The 20,808-nt window shown below is 44.1% G+C and overlaps 1 protein-coding gene and 1 pseudogene across 6 annotated transcripts in view; both read right to left on the reverse strand.

The window, feature by feature from the left end:
- tmem94 (transmembrane protein 94) overlaps positions 1 to 20,808 on the reverse strand; it is a 112,346-nt gene that overhangs the window by 65,314 nt on the left and 26,224 nt on the right. For all 6 annotated transcript variants that reach the window (XM_086137767.1, XM_086137765.1, XM_086137763.1 and 3 more), the window contains 5 exons: positions 14,362 to 14,513; positions 8,524 to 8,626; positions 8,351 to 8,437; positions 8,020 to 8,136; positions 2,607 to 2,663 (listed from right to left, as the gene is read on the reverse strand). In XM_086137767.1, the coding sequence (XP_085993893.1) occupies positions 2,607 to 2,663; positions 8,020 to 8,136; positions 8,351 to 8,437; positions 8,524 to 8,626; positions 14,362 to 14,513 (516 nt within the window). The remainder of the gene's footprint in view (positions 1 to 2,606; positions 2,664 to 8,019; positions 8,137 to 8,350; positions 8,438 to 8,523; positions 8,627 to 14,361; positions 14,514 to 20,808) is intronic.
- On the reverse strand, positions 11,227 to 12,734 carry LOC147190377 (uncharacterized; annotated as a pseudogene).

Here is a 20,808-nt window from a genome sequence, read left to right on the forward strand (position 1 = left end):
AAGTGGCCCTAACACTGAATGCAGCAGCACACCCCTGTGAACAGATACAATGTCAGAGCATACACCGTCATATGTGATGCATTGTGACCGACTGCAAAGATAATTTGAAAACCAAGCAGTAGCTTATTCTGAGAGCAGAGAGCTCAGAAGTCTATGTGGTAAAACAACATGATCGACTGTATCAAAGGTTTTGGACCAGTGGTTCTTAACCTTGTTCGAGGTATCGAACCTAACCAATTCATATGCTGGTTCCCTGAACCCTTCATTAGTGAAAAATAAAAATATGATTTTTTTACAAATTCAAGACATTAAAAAAACACATTTATTAAAAACAAATAAAATGAAATAAAATTACATGGCATAAGTATAGGGTTGTTTTTTTTTTTATTGTATCACGTTCTATCATGGCAGTCACGCGGTGACTATTGAGTGAACTAAATTTCCCGCAGCACTGATTGGACAAACAATGTGAACATCTGCAGCCAGCGATGGCCAAGCAAGCGTGTCAAAACTAATGGACATTTTAAGTCAGGTGTGTCTCCATGGCAGAGGCTCCATCGAACCCCTGAGACCGATTCACCAAACCCCTAGGGTTCGATAAAACCAAGGTTAAGAACCACTGTTTTGGACAAATCTATAAAAAGAGCAGCCCAATGTTGTTTCCTGTCAAATGCTACAGAAAGGTCATTTACCACTTTTAGCGCAGCTGTGACAGTGCTATGACATTTTATGAAAACTGATGATAAAATATCATTGATGTATAAAAAATCCATGGGCTGATCACTTCTGAGAGATTTGTCTCTAATTGCAGTGAGTCAGTATTGGGAGAACAAAAGCACACTTCCAAATTTTGGGAATTTCCTTAGTGAACAATGTTAGGTTAAAAGTATATGCAAGTGGCTCTGCTATAAAATCAGCAACTAGCTTTAAGAAACCCCTTGCTGTGCAAGATGTTTGTCAGGCCTTAAATCTTGCACAGCAACGGGAACAAAACTGAATGACTGACCAGTATATCAATGGTCCCCAAGCTCCGGTCGTGGACCAGTACTGGTTCGTGGGTCATTTGGTACCGGGCCACACAGGAAGAATAAATAATTTACATGACTTCCGTTTTATTCATTACGGAATCTGAAAGATGATTTATTTTGAAAAATTACCGGATCCTCTATTACATCTGTCTACAGCATGTCACTCTTGACGCGGGTGAAGACGCGCTTCTCGGTCACATGATAGGTTACTGCTAAAATGAATTCCAGGAGCTAGCAAAATGAGTAAAAAACTAAAGTCTTTGGAAAGTTTCTTTGGGAAAGGGGAAAGGCCCAGCCAGGAGACAGAAAATAAATAACATTAGCATTTAGCTTCGTTGCACTAATGCTCAACGCAGATAAAAACATTTTATCGCCGTGAAGAGTTTTCACAAGGGGCGCTGTCTTGGCCTGGACTGGATATTTGGCGTTGGTCCGTGTTGTATTCAAAATTATCAGTCTTGTATTTCCTTTTTTATTGAGTTTACATACAGCTTAGCACACAGTATTACAGCATTAGATGTGAGCTTTTCTTCCCTTTTTGATTTTATCATGTGTTCTCTACCAAATTTTAATAACAAATGGAAAAAAAACAAGAATAGAACATCACCATTTATTTCATGCAATTGAAAGAAAAATGCTCTATTGGGAATTACATGGGACCATTTTTTTTTAACAATGTATTTACAGTTGTTCCCGACTATTCTCAGGGAATAGCAACCTGGCACGCAGATAAATGGCAAAAATCTGTGTCCAATTGATGCCCAATTGTTTTTAAGTTATGCACCGTGATTTTATTGGTGGGCGGCCCGGTAGTCCAGTGGTTAGCACGTCGGCTTCACAGTGCAGAGGTACCGGGTTCGATTCCAGCTCCGGCCTCCCTGTGTGGAGTTTGCATGTTCTCCCCGGGCCTGCGTGGGTTTTCTCCGGGTGCTCCGGTTTCCTCCCACATTCCAAAAACATGCATGGCAGGCTGATTGGATGCTCTAAATTGTCCCTAGGTGTGAGTGTGGGCGTGGATGGTTGTTCGTCTCTGTGTGCCCTGCGATTGGCTGGCAACTGATTCAGGGTGTCCCCCGCCTACTGCCCGGAGATGGCTGGGATAGGCTCCAGCACCCCCCGCGACCCTAGTGAGGATCAAGCGGTTCGGAAAATGGATGGATGGATGGATGGATTTTATTGGTCCGGCGTACTTGGTAATCGATTTTCCTCCAATGTGGCCCCTCAGTCAAAAAATTGTGTATCAGAACCGGACGTACGTATTGTCATATTCACATTTTAATGTTGTTGATAAAATCTAAATATTGATATTTACAGCCAAAAAAATGCATTGGTCTCACTTTTGCCATACTTTTGGAGACAAGTTTGCATTTTATTTATTGATCCATTTATTTGTTTTAGTTTTACATGATTATTGGGGAGGATTCACATCCAAACAATTGTTCAAAAGAGACCATCTATAGAAAAAAAATTGTTAAACAAAGCACAGGGCAAGGTCAGTGAGCACAATGACAGGTAGGTTAGGGTGACATTTGGAGCCAGGTGATGGAGGTTAGTTTCAGAAAACAAGAGGTTATATACCTGGGAGGAAACCACTTCAGTGAAGCTGCTTAGAGTGTCCTCAGAGAATTTGGCAAGCTAGGGATAAAAAGGAAAGCAGAGTTAAAACCCTGGAGTAAGCATATTCTAAGGAAACGTGTTTACCTTGTATTTCCAGTGTCCTGTCTGTAACCCAGTCTGAGTTTATAACACTAAAACATACTAATGACAATCAAACATCATGTGCCTAATTATGTAAATTCCCAAACAGAAATGTAACATGTGACATTTAAATCAAACTAAACATTTAAATAAAACCTGAAGGTTGAGCCCATAGCGAACCAAAAAGAAAGATAATAATACATTGTCACATTAGTAAGATGACGATCATTTTTATCAACCCAAATTTCGCGATATGCATTCAATTCCGGATACCCGTGAAAGGGGAACTATCTATCCATTCTTTGTATCATCGATGAGATGGAGCCTATCCAGGTTTCAGGTCAGTTAAGTTTATTTATTCAGACACAGTATTTTACACAAGGCCATTTACTCAAAAATCATAGTGGATGCAATGTTGTCTGAAATGGAAAGAAGCATGAGCTTATTACGACTGTCCCTGTCCATACAGTAATAATATCATTTAAGTGCTGCTAAATCGGAAATGGGCTGTCACTCTTAGAGCACTTTTCTACCCTGCGTACTCAAATCACTTCACATGGCTATCTTATACACCTACTGATGACGCAGCATCAGGAGCAACTTGGGGTTCACTTCCTTGCTTGAAACATCAACCTTTGGGTTGGGAAACAACCACTGTACCACTGAGGCATGCCACCCCTGCTCTGTCGAAGAACAACAACTCTAAATTGTGTCTGCATTGTCTACATTATCAAATTTAAATATGCAGCAGAAAAATCAATTGTTGCCAACAAGTCATGGTCACTATGTCATGTTAGCATATATTGTGTCATAAAATCATCGTGTGTCTCCTTGGACCGGGGGAAAGGCCACAATTCAACACTGACGAGACTCTGCCAGTCATTGTGTGCTGTTGCCAAGAGCAAGGCCTGACTGCACAATTTGTCGGGGAAGTGGGACAGCAGGCAGTAGGGAAACAATTTATGGGCACACATGCAGGACCGTGACACACAGGTGAGGATGCTTGTTGTTCCTGCGGAGTCAAGCTCCTCAACTTTCTCGTTAAGAAATTTCTTCCAGAACATATTCATTTCATAAGTAGAGGTGCCACTGTACAGGGCTTGTCATGGTTCTGTTTGTGGCCAACAGGTGGCACTGTAGGGTTCCGCCTGCAGCTGCACACCTGTTGGTCATGGTGCCTTTAGTTTGTTTGCTTAACTCATTCAGTACCAGCCAATTCTGGACCAAGTCTAAAAAGACGTTTAAAAACATCTTTGGGAGTGAATGAGTTAAAATGACTCCCGGCGTGACCACTCAGTGTCGGGTCATTGTTGCTGTTTGTTTGTTGCTGTGTGCACGTGTCATGTTTTGTTTTCTGTATTGTTTTTTTTTTTTTTTTTGAGTTAGCTTCTCCAGTGTATTCCTGTTTGCATTTTTTGTTCAACACATTTTGGTCAGCCACCCTGCTCCTCCCTGCCTCCCTGCTTCTTGGGGTCTTCTGCACTACCACCATGCAAAACATGACAGGGCTCATGTTATGTTATTAAGGTACACTAACGTATTGTACTGATTTGTTAATTTTCACCATGTTTTGAGTCCTACATGGGTTCACATTGTGCGCCTTCAAGGGAAAGTAAGGTCCTTGTTACAATGATGACATCCACGGTGGTTGGCTTGGGTTTTTTTTTTTTTATCTGGAATGCTCCCACCTTGCTGTCATCTTCCAGGGCGTCAACCAAATAATCCTTCTTCCGCTGACGATGTCCTCTGCGTCTGTGACTGAAGCGTGCCGTGCTTGCTCGCAGTTTTGTTTTCTATAGGTCCATATGAGGCGCAACTTCCAAATTTTGACCACTTACAGTAGAGCCTCGCTTGTGATGCCAGTTAGAGGACAAAACCTTCAATGAACATGTCCCTGTAGTGTCATTATTTTCAGTCTTTACTCCGGGTATAACCATTTTTGTGTCGCTTTTTTTTTAAATTCTGTTGATTCGGTTTAAATTCAAAAGCAATGTCTAATTTCATAAAAAATTCCTTCATTGTTACCTTTGTCAGAGTTATTTCTGTGACCACTGTGGATTTTTCTTTCATTTAGACACGTGTATCAACAATTTTGTCCATGCGTGTTCATAGTTTTAAAGTGACTTATTCTTATGCAATATTTTAATTCCTCGTCCAATTTATTCCATACTCCAACAACAAAAAAGAAATGCATTGCTCCTATATGTTGGACACATGGACAGCTCCATTCAGGAAGTCCAAACATGGGCATAGTATACGATGATACTCTTTCGAGCGTTTCAGAGGTCAGGTAACCATAAGATTCTTGCTTGGCTCTCGACGAAGGCGGACGCTTTTGCTTTCTGCTCCTGTCCCCCACCCCACCCGACCCTTCCCTGCTCGCCACTCAGTCCTTGTGCTGTCTTTGTCTGACCTTTCCTAGCCTCCTGTCGTATTTTCATCCTAAAAACAAACATGGAATTGGTTGGCTGGTCTCTCGATGCCATCGACAACATTTTCTCGATGAGAAGAGCAGGCAGTGGGGAGCCTACTTGCCCCTCTGGGACTTTTGCTGCTGGGTACACCCTAGATCCTTGGAGGAAGCGGAGAATGGTGTGCCTGTCAACACTGTCCGTTGAGGATTTGGACGACATCTACATTTTCGGCCTTCCGATAACAGGTATGCTGCTGTTTGGTGTGAGCAGTTTCCTGATCTATCGAAAATTCAACCGACGGGAGCGGCTCTATTGGACAAGGCTGCCGGTCTAAGGATGGCATAACGCGCATGTCCAACACTCAGACTCAGACTGTGCTCAACCACAAACTGTTGCGGTTTTGCAGTGTCACTGCAGGATGGACAACAACTCGGAGAAAACTGGAATCCGTGCTCAAATACTGACTGAAATCATGGATTTGGCTGATCGACGCCACTAAAGAGACATAAGCCACGGACTCAAGGCTGTCTTAAATTTTTGGGCAGCCTGCTACCAAAACAACATCTGCTATCTCGACCTTCCCCTGATGAAAATATGCACGGAAGCTAGTCCCCCACCATCACCCCCTCCCTCATACATTCCCTTGATTCACCGTCTTCGTTGTTTATGTCTTGTGACCTGTTGTAACTGTCATATGCTTGTGCAGGAGTTTTTTTGCCTCACTCAAATTATCCTCAAAATGAGGGTAGTTCGAGCGTGGGGTTTTTTCTCCCTCTCTCCCTCCCCTGTGGTTTCTTTCTGACCTTCGGGTTGAGTGAACGCTGGTGCGTTTTGGCTGCTGCTAATCAACCCGTATTGTTTTGTGTTTTTGTTATTGTAAAGTGTCCTTGGGTGTCTTGAAAGGCGCTTATAAATAAAATGTATTATTATTTCTTCCTTTCATAACTTTGCTGCTGTGAATTGGGAATTTCTCCATTGCGAGACTAATAAAGGTTTTCTTATCTTATCTTATATTATTATGAGATTTTATGTTTTTTTTATCAAATTGCATGTTTTCCATTATTTATGAGTGGGCATTTGTATACAGTTTGTACTTGAGACTTAATTAAATATGCTAAAAAACAAACAAACAAAAATAAACTAGGGCTGATTTTATTCATGTGACAAATCTTTTTTTTGTTTGGCGGGGGGGGGGGGGGGGTAATTTAGCTACGTCATGTAACTTTTTATGTCCTCAGGTTTTGGACACGGGTGGCACTAGACTGGCCGCCACGTGCATGTCTGATATTGCCAGTGGCGGGCGGTGAGTTTCGGACCTGGGCCTTAAGTAGGTATTTAGTGATGTCATCCACCTCTGAGCACCACTCGAACGTCGCAAGCCATGAAATTCAAAGTAAATGATTAATTGCCCAAAAAAAGTCACGTTTGTCAGTTTAAAAATGAAAAATCTTGTCTTTGTCGTGTAGTCAATTAAATATTGGTTGAACATGGTTTGCAAGTGCAGCTATGGTCATAGCTTTAATCAACTGTTTTTATTTTGGTCCTTGAAAACGTTTGGACTAAAATAATAGGGAGCCTGCATTTATTAAAAAACGCATGCGCAGATGAATGTGTGCAAAGTGCATTGTTGAAGGTTCACTGCTAAAGCAAAAAAAATAAAAAAATTAGTGACTCATTCTTTGAAGCAATAATATTAAATATGTACACAGTAAAACACTCTCACCAGAAATCCTGTTGAAATGTTCCTGACAGACTTAAAATGTGGAAAATTAAGACACATTTTTCACAAAAGGATGTCAGAAAATGGAAATAAGACAATTTTACTCAGCCACTACAAATACTGTTTGTGGTTTGTGTTGTGTTAATATTCGTTGAATTTTGTTGGAAAAAAATTAAAATAACAGAGCCCAAGTCTTTTTTATTTAATTTGTATTGATGTAACCAAGAAATTCATTGTTCTACATTTCAATTCAAATGTTCTATATCAAACTCATTTTAGTCATGGGCCAATTTGGAGTTATGTCTTCCCTCGGAGGGCCGTTATGACTAATGACAATATCATTATTTGGACGCAACAAATTAATAGATTACTAGTTTTGAAATCAGTCAAGTCAATTATAATAGTTGTTCAATTATTGTTCAAGTGAATTAAAACAAAATTATTGCACAATCTCAACGTTATTTACTACACATGGCAAATTTGACATGTCAGAACAGATTTTAGGAAGTTGACACATGATTTGCTTTCGCGGGCCACATGAAATGACCTGGCGGGCCGGATCTGGCCCCCGGGCCTTGAGTTTGATAGAAAGACAGAGAGAGAGAGAGAAGACAAATAAAGTGAATAAAGTGTTGAAAATGAAATATCCATTATGAAAAATGAACATGTTTTCAAGTGGAAACCCTGGAAATGTAACATTCATGGCACTTAATTTTCCACACAATGTCATTTTTCCAAAGTTATGATGACTATTTATTTATTTTTACAATACCGCACTAATACGGCATCATTTCTAGTGTTTGTGTTTATTTGTCTATATGTGCCCTTTGATTGCCTGGTGACCAGTTCTGGCCTCTCGCCCAAACTCAGCTGAGATAAGCCCCAGCACACCTGTGGCCTTTATGAGGAAGTGGGACAAAGAAGGGATAGATGGGTCGAGCAGAGGGCTGTGGCTTGACAAAATGGGGGCATGAACTATTCGCACATCATTTCAAAAATGCAGGCATGCTTGCAGAGCTTGCAGTGTATTTGCATTACGCGTTTATCTTTGAATTAAAATAAAGGCAACAGTATATGTGCTGTTAATTAAAAAGACTGGTGGGAAGGAAAGATTTAGACCAACTTCATAAGTGTTCGTGAAAGTTTGTGAATTCCTCACCAATCCTGCTGGAGAGACGTGGCTGAACTCAGCAAGGACCCTGGCTTCTCCAAAGGCGTTGACCAGCACCCACATGACAGGGAATAGCAGGGGTAAGACGGGCAGAACACCCATCAACTGAAAATACGCAAATTATTACGCAAATAAAATTCATCAATATGACATGGAAGATATTATTAAATTGCTTCATTTTAATGACTTGATTCATTTTGAATATGAATATTTTTAAATACCAATGTATGTACATAACAAAGCAAGTTGAGAAGGGAAGTAATGAAAACCAAAGGGATTTCCAGGAATAGGTTGGAAACGTTTTAATTTTGAAAATTACCTGAAGCTGCAAAAAATTGTAGCTGACAGGGGTGAGGTTGGGTGCATCACAAAAGTAGCGGATGGTGTTCACCAGCAGGAATGTAACCTATAAGAAGAAAGGAAAAAAAATACCTTCAAATGCTTTTAGAAATGGATATTAAATGTTTTCAAAGAACTGTTGATTTTACTCACCAGCACAATAGGACAGACAAGCTTGGTAATGACGGACTGCACTGTAAACCTTTCATTGTCCAACACTGTAATTGGTCGGGATTCTGAAAAGTCCAAACTATTCCTTTTGAAATGGAAAATGGGAGGGAACAAATCAATTTAAAACAATTGAAATCCCTGCGTCTTTCGCCAACCCGAATGAGAATGTGTGTGTGCGTGGGTGTGTGTGCGTGTATATATATATATATATATATATATATATATATATATATATACACACACACATATAAATTCCTCGTCTCACCCCTCGAGTGGTGTTCGTCCTACATTCAGCCCGGGTCCTCTACCAGAGGCCAGGAAGCTTGAGGGTTCTGCGCAGTATCCTTGCTGTTCCCAGCACTGCACATTTCTGGACTGAGATGTCTGATGTTGTTCCCGGATCTCTTGCAACCACTCATCTAGTTTGGGGGTCACTGCCCTGAGTGCTCCGACCACCACAGGCACGACTGTCACCTTTACCTCCCAGGCTCTCTCCAGCTCCTCTCTGAGCCCTTGGTATTTCTCGAGTTTCTCGTGTTCCTTCTTTCTGATATTTCCATCACTTGGGACCGCTACATCCACAACAACGGCTTTCTTCTGCCCTTTATCTATGATCATGATATCCGGTTGGTTCGCCATTACCATCTTGTCAGTCTAGATCTGGAAGTCCCACAGGTTCGTCGCTCGGTCATTTTCCACGACCTTCGGAGTTGTTTCCCATTTTGACCTTGGGGTTTCTAGTCCATACTCCGCACAGATGTTTCGGTAGACTATGCCAGCCACCTGGTTATGGCGTTCCATGTAGGCTTTCCCTGCCAGCATCTTACACCCTGCAGTTATGTGTTGGATCATCTCATGTGCCTCTTTGCACAACCTACACCTTGGGTCTTGTCTGGTGTGGTATATCTGGGCCTCTATGGCTCTGGTGCTCAGGGCCTGCTCCTGAGCAGCCAGGATGAGTGCCTCTGTGCTGTCCTTCAGGCCAGCCCTCTCTAGCCACTGATAGGACTTCTTGAGATCAGCCACTTCAGTAATGGTCCGGTGCTACATCCCGTGTAGGGGCTTGTCCTCCTATGATGGTCCCTCTTCCAGCACCTCATCCTCTGTTCCCCATTGTCTGAGACATTCTCTGAGTACGTCATCCGTTGGAGCCTTCTCCTTGATGTGTTCATGGAGCTTGGATATTTCATCCTGGACAGTGGCTCTCACACTCACTAATCCCCGGCCTCCTTCCTTTCGGCTTGCGTACAGTCTCAGGGTGCTGGATATGGGATGGAACCCTCCATGCATGGTTAGGAGCTTTCGGGTCTTAACGTCCGTGGTCTGAATCTCTTCCTTTGGCCACCTTATTATTCCTGCAGGGTATCTGATCACTGGCAGGGCATAGCTGTTTATTGCCTGGGTCTTATTCTTGCCATTGAGCTGGCTTCTTAGGACTTGCCTCACTCGCTGGAGGTATTTGGCCGTAGCCGCTTTCCTTGTTGGCAGTTCGAGGTTGCCATTGGCTTGTGGTATACCGAGGTACTTGTAGCTGTCCTCAATGTCTGCATTGTTCCTTCAGCAACAATACATGAGACACAGACAATCGTGCACTCTTAACCACTTTCCTGCATACACTTTGTTGTCTGAAGCAGTTACAGATGAAAGAGGAGCGAATCAGTGTCCTTTTCACCAGTGGATAAAAGACGTCATAGTGCAATGTGCACACGTCTGCGACAAGCTAAGCTTGAAGGCAACAAGAAGCTGTAGCATCCATTAACGAAAAAGAGAGATTGGCTTTCTTCTCCTGTCCCATGTAAGTCCGCTTCAATTCCAAGCCGCGACTCCCAGTTCCACATACGCATCAGCGCTCTGCGCTGATGCTCCTTTCTTCTCATCGTCGGCTCCTCAATCCATGCAACCATCCAGCCGCAGACTGTCCATCAGCACCGACCTTTTCGCTGAACAGAGCGGGGCTGTGAAATTGCTGCCTACTTCAGGCGCAAGACACAAGCGCCCCGGGTATGTCCAGCAACGACAGTCAAATGGCGCTGACATTCCTCCCAATCAAGAAATCAGTGCAACCACTAAGCACAGATTCTTCTTCCTTGACGAATGCCATGGCCAAAAATGCTGAAAACAGTTTTGTGGATCAGGGAGTCTAATTCCCTTTCGCTCTTAGCATACAGCTTTATGTCATCCATGTAGAGGAGGTGACTGATCGTAGCTCCATTTCTGAGGCGGTATCCATAGCCTGTCTTGGCGATTACTTAGCTTAGGGGGTTCAGTCCTATGCAGAAGAGCATTGGGGAGAGTGCATCACCTTGGTATATGCCACATTTGATGGACACTTGGGTAAGTGGCTTGCCATTGGCTTCAAGTGTGCTTTTCCACATCCTCATCGAGTTCACAACAAGGGCTCTTAGGGTCCTGTTCACCTGATACAACTCCAAGCATTCAGGGATCCATGTATGTGGCATCAAGTCGTAGGCTTTCTTGTAATCAATCCAGGCTGTGCACAGGTTGGTATGTCAGGACCTGCAGTCTTGTGCGACTGTTCTGTCAACCAGGAGCTGATGTTTGGCTCCTCTGGTATCTCTACCAATGCCCTTCTGTGCTTCGCTCATGTATTGATCTATTTGTCCACTTATCTTATGATGCCTGACATTAGCTTCCATGTTGTGGAGAGACAGGTTATTGGCCGATAGTTGGATGGGATTGCACCCTTTGAGGGATCCTTCAAGATCAGGATCGTTCGCCCTTTGGTTAGCCATCCTGGGTGAGTCCCATCTCTCAGCAACTGGTTCATTTGTGCTGCTAGGCGCTCATGGAGTGCTGTTTCTTTAGCCAGTAGGTGTGGACCATGTCCGGGCCTGGTGCTGTCCAGTTTTTCATATCTGAGACTCTTTCCTGTATGTCTGACTGTTATGGTAACTGGGTTCTGTTCAGGGAAGTCGCTGTGCTCCTCTCTCAGGGTCACCAGCCATTGTGCACTGCTGTTATGTGCAACCTCCTTCTCCCATATGCCTTTCCAGTACCTTTCAGTTTCCAGTCCTGGTGGGTCAGCTCTGTTGTTAGGACCCTGCCACTGAGCGTACACTTTCGCAGGTTGTGTTGCGAACAGCCTGTTTATTCGTCTGGCCTCATTCTCTTTCGTGTACCTCTTTAGGCGACTGGACAAGGCTTGGAGCCTTTGTTTGGCAATTTTGAGTGCTTCAGGTATGGTCATCTGGATGTACCCCTCAGGTATTGGCCTTTTCATCACACATCTCTGGGCCTCCGTCAATTGACTCACATCTTTCCGAGCCACCTTGATCTTCGCCTCCAACCATCTTTTCCATGGTGAGTAGTGTGTCTCATGGCTCCCATAGTTGCTCTTATAGCCAAGCATCTCTAGGATCACTGATGCTGAAGCGTATATCAGCTCATTGGTTTCCGTGATAAGTGCTGCATTCACACTTTCCATGAGACTTTCAGGTGGTACTTCACATAGCCATTGTAATCGGTTTCTAGGTTGCCCAGCTTTCATTCTCGCCATGATCTTAGCTTTCAGGTCAGTTGCTGCCTCGCTCAGCATTTCATTCATTGGGGCTGGCCTCCCAATCTCATTAACTGCATTCATTGCCTTGCATGCCTGACCTCCTCCTCTGATCTGGCAGCCTGGGGCCCTTCACCATGGAATCTGCGTTGTACCTCATCAATATCAAGTTGTGACGGCAATTGTTGTTTGTGGATGTTGGAACACTGAGCTACTAGTTGTTTTGTGGTCAACCGTGACTGTGGGTTTTAAAGTAACCATTCAGCCCGCATTCTCTGCATGTGACCCCTCTGACTAGAGTTGCTTGAGTAGTGGCATTCCAACAGAGCCATGTTATCACATCTCGCCCATCTCCGCTTTGTTCCAGTAGCCCATCTTTCGTCAAGGTGCTCTGGATCCCCAGCACCTGACGCAGACCTTGTTTGGCCGGGCGACGTCGATTTATTGTCTCTCACGAATTGTATGAGGTAGGCACTAGCGTGAAGGGTCTTGCCCAAGGACCCACACTGGATGGTGTTATGTGCTCATTTTTTGCCCCAAGCGGGATTCGAACCCCCGTCTCCCGTACGCCTAACTGGGTGTGCTGGAGCCTCTCTCAGCCGTCTTCGGCAGTAGTCGACCCTGAACCGGTTGCCAGCCTTACCAACTAACTGATATCTCTCTCTCTCTCTCTCTCTCTCTCGCTCTCTCTCTCTCTCTCTCTCTCTCCCCCTCCCTCCCTCCCTCTCTCTCTCCTCTATTTACATATATATTTTGCAAGTGCATATTTTTCATGTGCACCACTTTTCCAGAATTTTAAAAGCAGGTAGCTTGGAAATGGGTCTAAAATCTAACATTATGTCTTAATAAAGGCCTGACTTCTTGAACAAGGGTTGCACCACAGCATGTTTAAAAGGAACTACACCAGAAGACAGATCACTGTTGATAATGTCCAAGACCGATCTACCAATACTCGGGAGAACATTCTTAAAGAAAGGTGGAGGAACAGTCATAACGACATAATTTACAAATTGGAAACCAAAAGAAAAACTGTGGAGGATTTTTTTTTTGTGCTGAGAGACTGATCTTCACTATGAATTAATTTTACATGTTCATTAACTTTGGAGTTGTTGATGGTGTCGTGGTACACTCGATTGACTTGTGTGTGGGCAGGCTGGGGATTGACTCCCACTATATATGGGTGTGAATGGATCTTCGTCTCGATATGTGCCATGTGACTGGTTGGAGATGCTCAGTACACAAGTTTACATAAAATGTTACAACCTGCCAGGGTAGGAGGCACACTTCCAGAATTTTTTCTCTTCCGGTGCTAACAGAAGGCCTGACTGAGAAAGTAAATATACTTTAGAATGATAAATAAAATGGTAGAGTGGCTGAACTGGCCTTAAACAGATTTCTGATGGGGACATAGCATCTCTTGGTTCTAACGTAGCCCCATCACTGACAGAAACTAGCCAACAGCTATAATTTATCAATACCTTTGAAATAAATACATCAATAAATAAATAATATACACGGCAAGCAAGTTATTTAAATAGACAAATTCCTTCGAAATGTGACTGATTCAGCAATCGGTTATTATTACAATTTTTTTTTTTACTTGCTGATCAGCCCCAAAAACCTAATCGTGTAAAGCCTAAAAACAAATCCTATGTGTGGAAATTTACCAGCTACCCTGTATAATATGCTGGCGTCAAACAGATTCCTGGTACCTCCAAAATCATCACTTTTCAGGAGACCCCAAAAACGGTATGTTTTTTTTTGTCAAAAAGATCAAATAATTTTCAACACTTAAGATTCGTCAACTGGCAACAGGTTAGCAAGTCGGCCTCACAGTGCAGAGGTGCAGGGTTTGAATCTGGCTCCGGCGTCCGTGTGGAGTTTGCATGACCTCCCCATGCCTGCGGGGTTTTTCGCCGGGTACTCCGGTTTCCACCCACGTTTCAAAAACATGCATGGCAGGGTAATGGAACACTCTAAATTGTCCCTAGGTGTGAGTGCGGATGGTTGTTCATCGATGTGTGACCTGCGATTGGCTGGCAAGCAGTTCAGGGTGTACCCCACCTTCTGCCTTCAGACTTTCTCCAGTGTTTGGTGCAGGAACATGATGGTACTGAATATTTTGTTTGGGATAAAGATCAGGATTCTGTTTTGGTACCAGTATTCCGTGCAACACTTGGGATTTGGCCGGTTATTTAAGCATAACACTTTATATGACGTGACACAATGGACATCCAGGGATACAAATAGATTTTTTTCATAGATGTAAAACAATCAAATGTATGAGAGATCAAGGTTCCTACCTGACTATGTCTAAAACTGGAGTCCTGACTACTCTGAAGAGACGATGTTGTTGTGGGTTCTGGGGTCTGACTTTCTCATTTGCCCGTGTGGAAGGAGAAGGAGAGGATGGGGGGAACAAATCTCCAGGTTCCAAAACGATGTGTTCATCATCCTAAACAGAAAAAAATGTCTGATCAAAATACTGGTTACATTTTGAAAGAAATTCTGTGGAGTGGTACAGATTGAGAGAATAAGGCAGATTTTTTAGTCCACATGTGCCTTGAGAATATACACGTTTAATATGTTCTGGTACCATGCTTGATGAAATAGAGTTAGAAGAATTCAAGAGTTTGTGCATCATGATTTCACACTTTCATAAAATTTATTGTGGTGCTCCTTCTGGTGTACCTTCTTTGGCCACTGGGGGGGGCAGTATCACACAGTCATGCAGGGACTAACGAATAAGAAAATCTTCACAATCACTGACTCAGTAAGCTGATATAATATCAGTTGTTCGCAGGGGCTAAAAAGTATTGTATAGAGTACAGTCTGTCTATATGTGTTACTTCATTGTTTGTGTTCAAATGGCAGTTGCATCAAGGGCTTTTTATGGCACACCAATCAATGTGTTTTGTGTTCAGACAGTTGAAAACTGGTAAAATGGTAACTATGACGAATGTTACTTGAATCACTCTTCTTTCATGGTACGACTTACAATACATTTTCTGAATGAAATTAAAAATGGATTTATTAATTTCACAGTCGTACTCCAGCGGGATTGGTAACACTCTAAATTGTCCCTATGTGGTTGTTTTTGCGCGAATGTTTTTTTGTCTATGTAATAATAATAATAATAATGCATTTTATTTAAAAGCGCCTTTCATGCCACCCAAGGACACTGTACAGACAATAAGAAAATACAATGTAAAAATTAGTAAACGAGATATTATATAAAAACAGGACATAAAATCATAAAAACATAGGAAATGGAAGAGCTATGTGTTGTAGGCAATCCTGAACAGGTGTGTTTTTAGACGGGACTTGAAAGTGGAAAGAGGTGTGCAGTTTTGGAGGTCCGGAGGTAGGTTGTTCCAGAGCTTTGGAGCAGCGTGACTGAAGGCTCTGGCTCCCATGGTGCTCAGTCGGGCAGGGGGCACTGACAGGCGGAGGGAGGACGAGGATCTGAGGGAGCGAGAGGGGATATGCACCTGGAGAAGGTCGGATAGGTAAGGAGGGGCCAGGTTGTGGATGGCCATATATGTATATAGAAGCAGTTTGTAATTGATGCGATGTTGAACAGGGAGCCAGTGGAGCTGTTGGAGAACGGGGGTGATGTGCTGCTGGGAAGATGTTTTTGTGATGATGCGAGCAGAGGCGTTTTGAACCAGCTGGATTTTATGAAGGGACTTTTGAGGTAGGCCGAAGAGGAGAGCGTTGCAGTAATCAAGGCGGGATGTGACAAGACTGTGGACAAGAATAGCAGTGGTGCGGGGGGTGAGGGAAGGGCGAAGTCTGGTAATATTGCGGAGGTGGAAATAGCAGTGCGGGTGATGGTGTTGATATGTGAGTGGAAGGTGAGCATGCTATCCAGGATGACACCCAGACTCTTAACCTGGGGGGAGGGGGACACTAGGGAGCTGTCAATGTTGAAGGAAAAACTGTTTACTTTGGATAAAGTGGATTTGGTGCCAAGAAGGAGGACTTCAGTTTTATTAGTATTTAATTTAAGAAAGTTTGTTGTGAACCATGTTTTGAGTTCGGAGAGGCAAGAGGTGAGGGAGGGGGGTGGGAGTATGGAGTTTGGCTTGCAGGAGAGGTAGAGCTGGGTGTCATCAGCAAAGCAGTGAAAGTGGATATTAAATTTGCGGAGGATATGGCCAAGAGGCAGGAGGTAGATGATGAAGAGAAGGGGACCTAGGACACCTGTGGTGACTGGGGAGGGCTTTGAGGTGAAGGATTTGAGCTGGACAAACTGAGTGCAGCCAGTGAGGTAGGAGTGGAACCAACTGAGGGGAGTGTGGGAGAGACCAATGGAGGAGAGTCTATTGAGGAGGATAGGGTGAGAGATTGTGTCAAAGGCAGCGCTCAAGTCTAAGAGGATGAGGATGGAGACTAAACCGGAATCAGATGCTATGAGGAGATCATTTACAATACGGATTAGGGCAGTCTCTGTGCTGTGGCGGGGGCGGAAACCGGACTGAAAGGGTTCATAGAGAGAGTGAAGGGACAGGTGGGAGTGGAGTTGAGCAGCAACAGTTTTTTCAAGGATTTTCGAGATAAATGGAAGGTTGGAGATGGGGCGGAGGTTATCAAAGTTGTTGGGGTCAGAGCCATGTTTTTTCAGTGTGGGGGTGATAGCAGCAGTTTTGAGGAGTGATGGGACAATACCAGAAGAGAGTGAGGAGTGGATAATAGCAGATATGAGAGGAAGCACAGAAGGAAGGCAGGATTTAACAAGGGATGAAGGGAGGGGATCAAGCTGGCAAGTGGTGGGCTTGGATTTGAGTATGAGGTTGGATAATTCAGCAGTCGTTGGTGGAACAAAACTGGAGAAGAAATGACAAGGAGAAGAAGGTTCAGATGGGGGGGAGCAGGCAGGTTTTGATGGAGTTGGTGATGGATCTTAAGGATTTTGTGATTGAAGTGTTCCATTATGGAGTTGCAGGTTGCTGTGGAGTACAGGTGGAGGGGGAGAGAGTTTGGTGGCCGGAGGATTTTGTTCATGACGGAGAAGAGAGTTCTTGAATTTCCTTCGTTGGAGAGGATGAGGCCGGAGTAGTAGCTGGATTTGGTTTGTGCAATTTGGTCCTTGTATTTAGTGATATGGGTAGTGTACATGTCCTTATGGATGGTGAGACCGGTTTTCTTATAGAGTCGCTCAAGTTGGCGGTTTTTTGATTTCAATGATCTAAGAGCGGGTGTAAACCAGGGGGCAGATGTAGAGAATGAAGCAGTCCTGGTCTTCAGGGGGGCGAGAGAATTTAGAATATTTGTGAGGCAGGCATTGTAGTGAGCGGTGAGGTCATCCGGGTTTGAAAGGGCGTCTGGGGGCGGGGAACGGTCGATAATGGAGCAGAAGGTGTCAATGTTGATATTTTTGGTATTACGAAAAGAAATGAGGCGGGAGGTTTTGATTGTAGAGAGACGGAGTACGATGTTAAAAGTGAGGAGGAAATGATCGGTTTCAGGAAAAACATCAGCAGTGGGCTTGGAGGGGGAGAAGCCAGAGCAGCAAACCAAGTCCAATGTGTGGCCTTTGATGTGGGTGGGGAAGTCAGTAAGACAGTGTATCGCGAGGCTCTCCAGGTAGGATGTGAAGTCTCTTGTGAGTGGCAGGTCGGGGTTGTCCATGTGAATATTAAAATCTCCCAGCAAAATTAAATTTGGCGAGAGAGTGGATAAGTGTGTGATTAAACTGGAAAATTCATTGATGAAATCGCTATGTGGCTTCGGGGGGCGATAAACTGTGGCCATGATGGTTGGCGTGGGTCCAGGGAGTTTAAACACCATGCATTCAAAAGAGCTTGATGCAGGAACGGAGACTGGTAAGACTTTCCACTTCTCGCGGTGGATTACCGCGAGGCCTCCTCCACGGCCGTTGCCACGGGGACGGCAGATGTAAACAAAGCCGGGAGGAGTGGAGTCTCAGAGCAGCGAAGTCGTTTGTTTGTTGCCAGGTTTCTGTTAAAACGAGGAAGTCAAGTTTGCTTTCGGCGAGGACGTCTTGAATGAGGTGTCCCTTGTTCGTAAGTGAGCGGATGTTCAGCAGTCCAAAGTTGACAGCGGAGGTGTCATGTTTGATGGCGGCAGTGCTGTTAGCCGACCTAGCCAGGCGGGCTACTGCATAGTAGTTGGTGTTGCGGCCGCGGTTTCTGGGAGGACGTCGAGAAGTGGACCAGGTCGAGTTGATTGAGCCAGGATTTTTGTAGTCAACATGTCTACGCGACCTGCGGTGAATGTAGCGACGTCGAGGCAGGCGAGCGTTGTCAGGATGATGGTGCAGTTCCGGCGGTGGAGGCTCCGGTGCAATCCTCCGGATCCGGAGAAGATCCGCGACAGAATAGTGGAGTAGTCCTGTCACTGGATGATGGCAGAACGTCAGAAGTATCAGAAATAACCCAAAGGCGGCGAAGTTGTGCCGTCCCATGACGAGGGAGAAAGGCCGGTGCGGTGACAGCCGGTAAGTTTAAGCTACCGGCGTTAGCCCGTGGACTAAGTTACGATTTGGGGTTTGATTGATCGGGTGAAGCTATGATTTGTTACATCAATCACAGTCCAAACAGTCCAAAAACAGAAGGGCAAAAGAAAAATCAGAAGAAATATCTGAGCTTTTGAAAAGTTTTGGAAAAGTTTGGAGTGAGAAGCGGCGACATACACGCCAGCGTCCTCTCACCCCGGAAGTCAATCACCGAATCAGTTGTTGTTGGTTGCCAACATGTATGTGTGCCCTGTGATTGGCTGGCAACCAGTTCAGGGTGTCCCCCACCCACTGCCCGAAGACAGTAGGCGGTAGGATAGGCTCCAGCATGTGCTGTGACCCTTGTGAGGATAAGTGGATCAGAATGGATGGATGTTAGGATTAAGCTACCTGGGCTTTCTTATGGCAAACTTTTTTTTTTTAATACAATCCTTTTTTGTTGGTTTTTTGCGCAAGGTTTTTGGTTTCCCCTTCCTGAGTTCTCTGAGACTTGAGGTGTTTTTGTGGACACTTTCATATCAGTTGGTTCCAAGATTGCTTGTAACCAAGTTTGCCTCTGGAATGTTTGAAACCTTTTTAACTTCACTAGACGTACTTGTACGTCTTTTTAAAATTAGGCCCCACCTACCAAAGACGTACTTGTACATCTAAGTCTTTTTTTTGCGTCATAGAGAGGAGGGGGGGAAGGGGGAATGATGCAATCTGTGAATGAGAATAAGGTGTTTGCATTGTAAAACATGTAAAAAATTGACCAGTAGGTGGTAGTGGTGCCTCACGTGCTTGAAATGCATGCTTTTACAAAAAGCTCTTTTTCTCCGTTTTTGCTCAGGAATTGCCATTTTCATGAAACTTAGCCATTTTGTAATGCCGATTGCTGAAGAATGGAAAAACATAGAATTTTTTTTTCTGCTGAAAGAATATATAGCATTAAAACCAAATATTCTGTGGGCCTGGCAAGATCAGTCAAAATCCAGTGAAACGCTGGGATTGAGGGGGTTGCTCCAGTGAAATTGGCTGGGATTGAATGAGTTAATATCTGGAACCACGAGCTTCCCTCACCTTACCTTCAATCATTTCAAAAGACACTTCCCATCAGGTTTCCGCACCCTATACCAGTGGAGCCTAACCTTTTTTGTGTCACAGACCAATTGAGACACGTACATGCCGTTTGCGGACTGGCAACCATTATCCATCCATCCATCCATCCATCCATCTTCTACCGCTTATCCGGGGCCGGGTCACGGGGGCAACAGCTTGTTTTTTTATTTTTTATTGTTTTGGATTACTTTGGTTCCTTGTGGTTTCCAGGACTATGTTTGAGTACTTCAGTTGTTTTTTTTTCCAGTGTACCTCCGTTTTTGTTAAATACATCTTGGTTCAGTCCGCCCTGCTTCTCAATACCTCCCTGCCTTTTGTGGTCCTCCGCCTACCACCATACAAATCGTGACAGGCACTGTCCTGAGCAGCCTGTGCAAAGTGCTCACATTTTTATGCTTTCCACTTGATCATTTGGGTGCTACATGTTTTAATGATTCAACAGTTTTCTTGTATTGCCTTGTGTTTAACGGCATCCCATGCAACGACAGCTTCCTCCTCCATGTCGCTCTGGAGATAGCACAAGGGGAGCAACCATTCTTGTTAAAATAGCTCCATCTTCGGAAGTCATGGCTCCCCATCAGCTGTGTGTATAGCTGTACATTTGGTCAATTTCTTACTATTACTTTCTGTTTACTAAACAATGTAGCCACAAGGAGGCACAAGCCAGTGTCTTATTGTGCCGGTCCTAAGCCCGGATAAATACAGAGGGTTGTGTCAGGAAGTAAAATTTTGGCCAAAATAAACATGTGAATCAAACCTTTGAATTTCAGACCGGATCGGTCGAGGCCCGGGTTAACAATGACCGCCATCTGCGCTGTTGACCTACAAGGTGCCGGTGGAAAATGGACTACTGTTGGTCGAAGAAGGAGCGGAGGAAGGTGTGTCCGTAGGAAGAGAGAGAAGTGGAACGCCAAGAGTATAGGACTGAGAGTAGAGATTTTGAATGTTGGAACTATGAGAGGAAAAGGTAGAGAGTTGGTTGACATGATGCAGAGGAGGACAGTAGACATACTGTGTGTCCAGAAGACCAAGTAGAAAGGGAGCAAGGCTAGAAGCTTAGGATCAGGGTTCAAGTTGTTCTATCATGGTGTAGACAGGAAGAGAAATGGAGTCAGAGTTATTTTGAGGGGGAGTTTGTTAGGAATGTCTTAAAAGTAAAAAGAGTGTCAGA

The sequence above is a fragment of the Hippocampus guttulatus genome, chromosome 19 (assembly GCF_054856545.1).
Source record: "Hippocampus guttulatus isolate MCC_2025c chromosome 19, RoL_Hgut_1.0, whole genome shotgun sequence".
NCBI lineage: Eukaryota > Metazoa > Chordata > Actinopteri > Syngnathiformes > Syngnathidae > Hippocampus > Hippocampus guttulatus.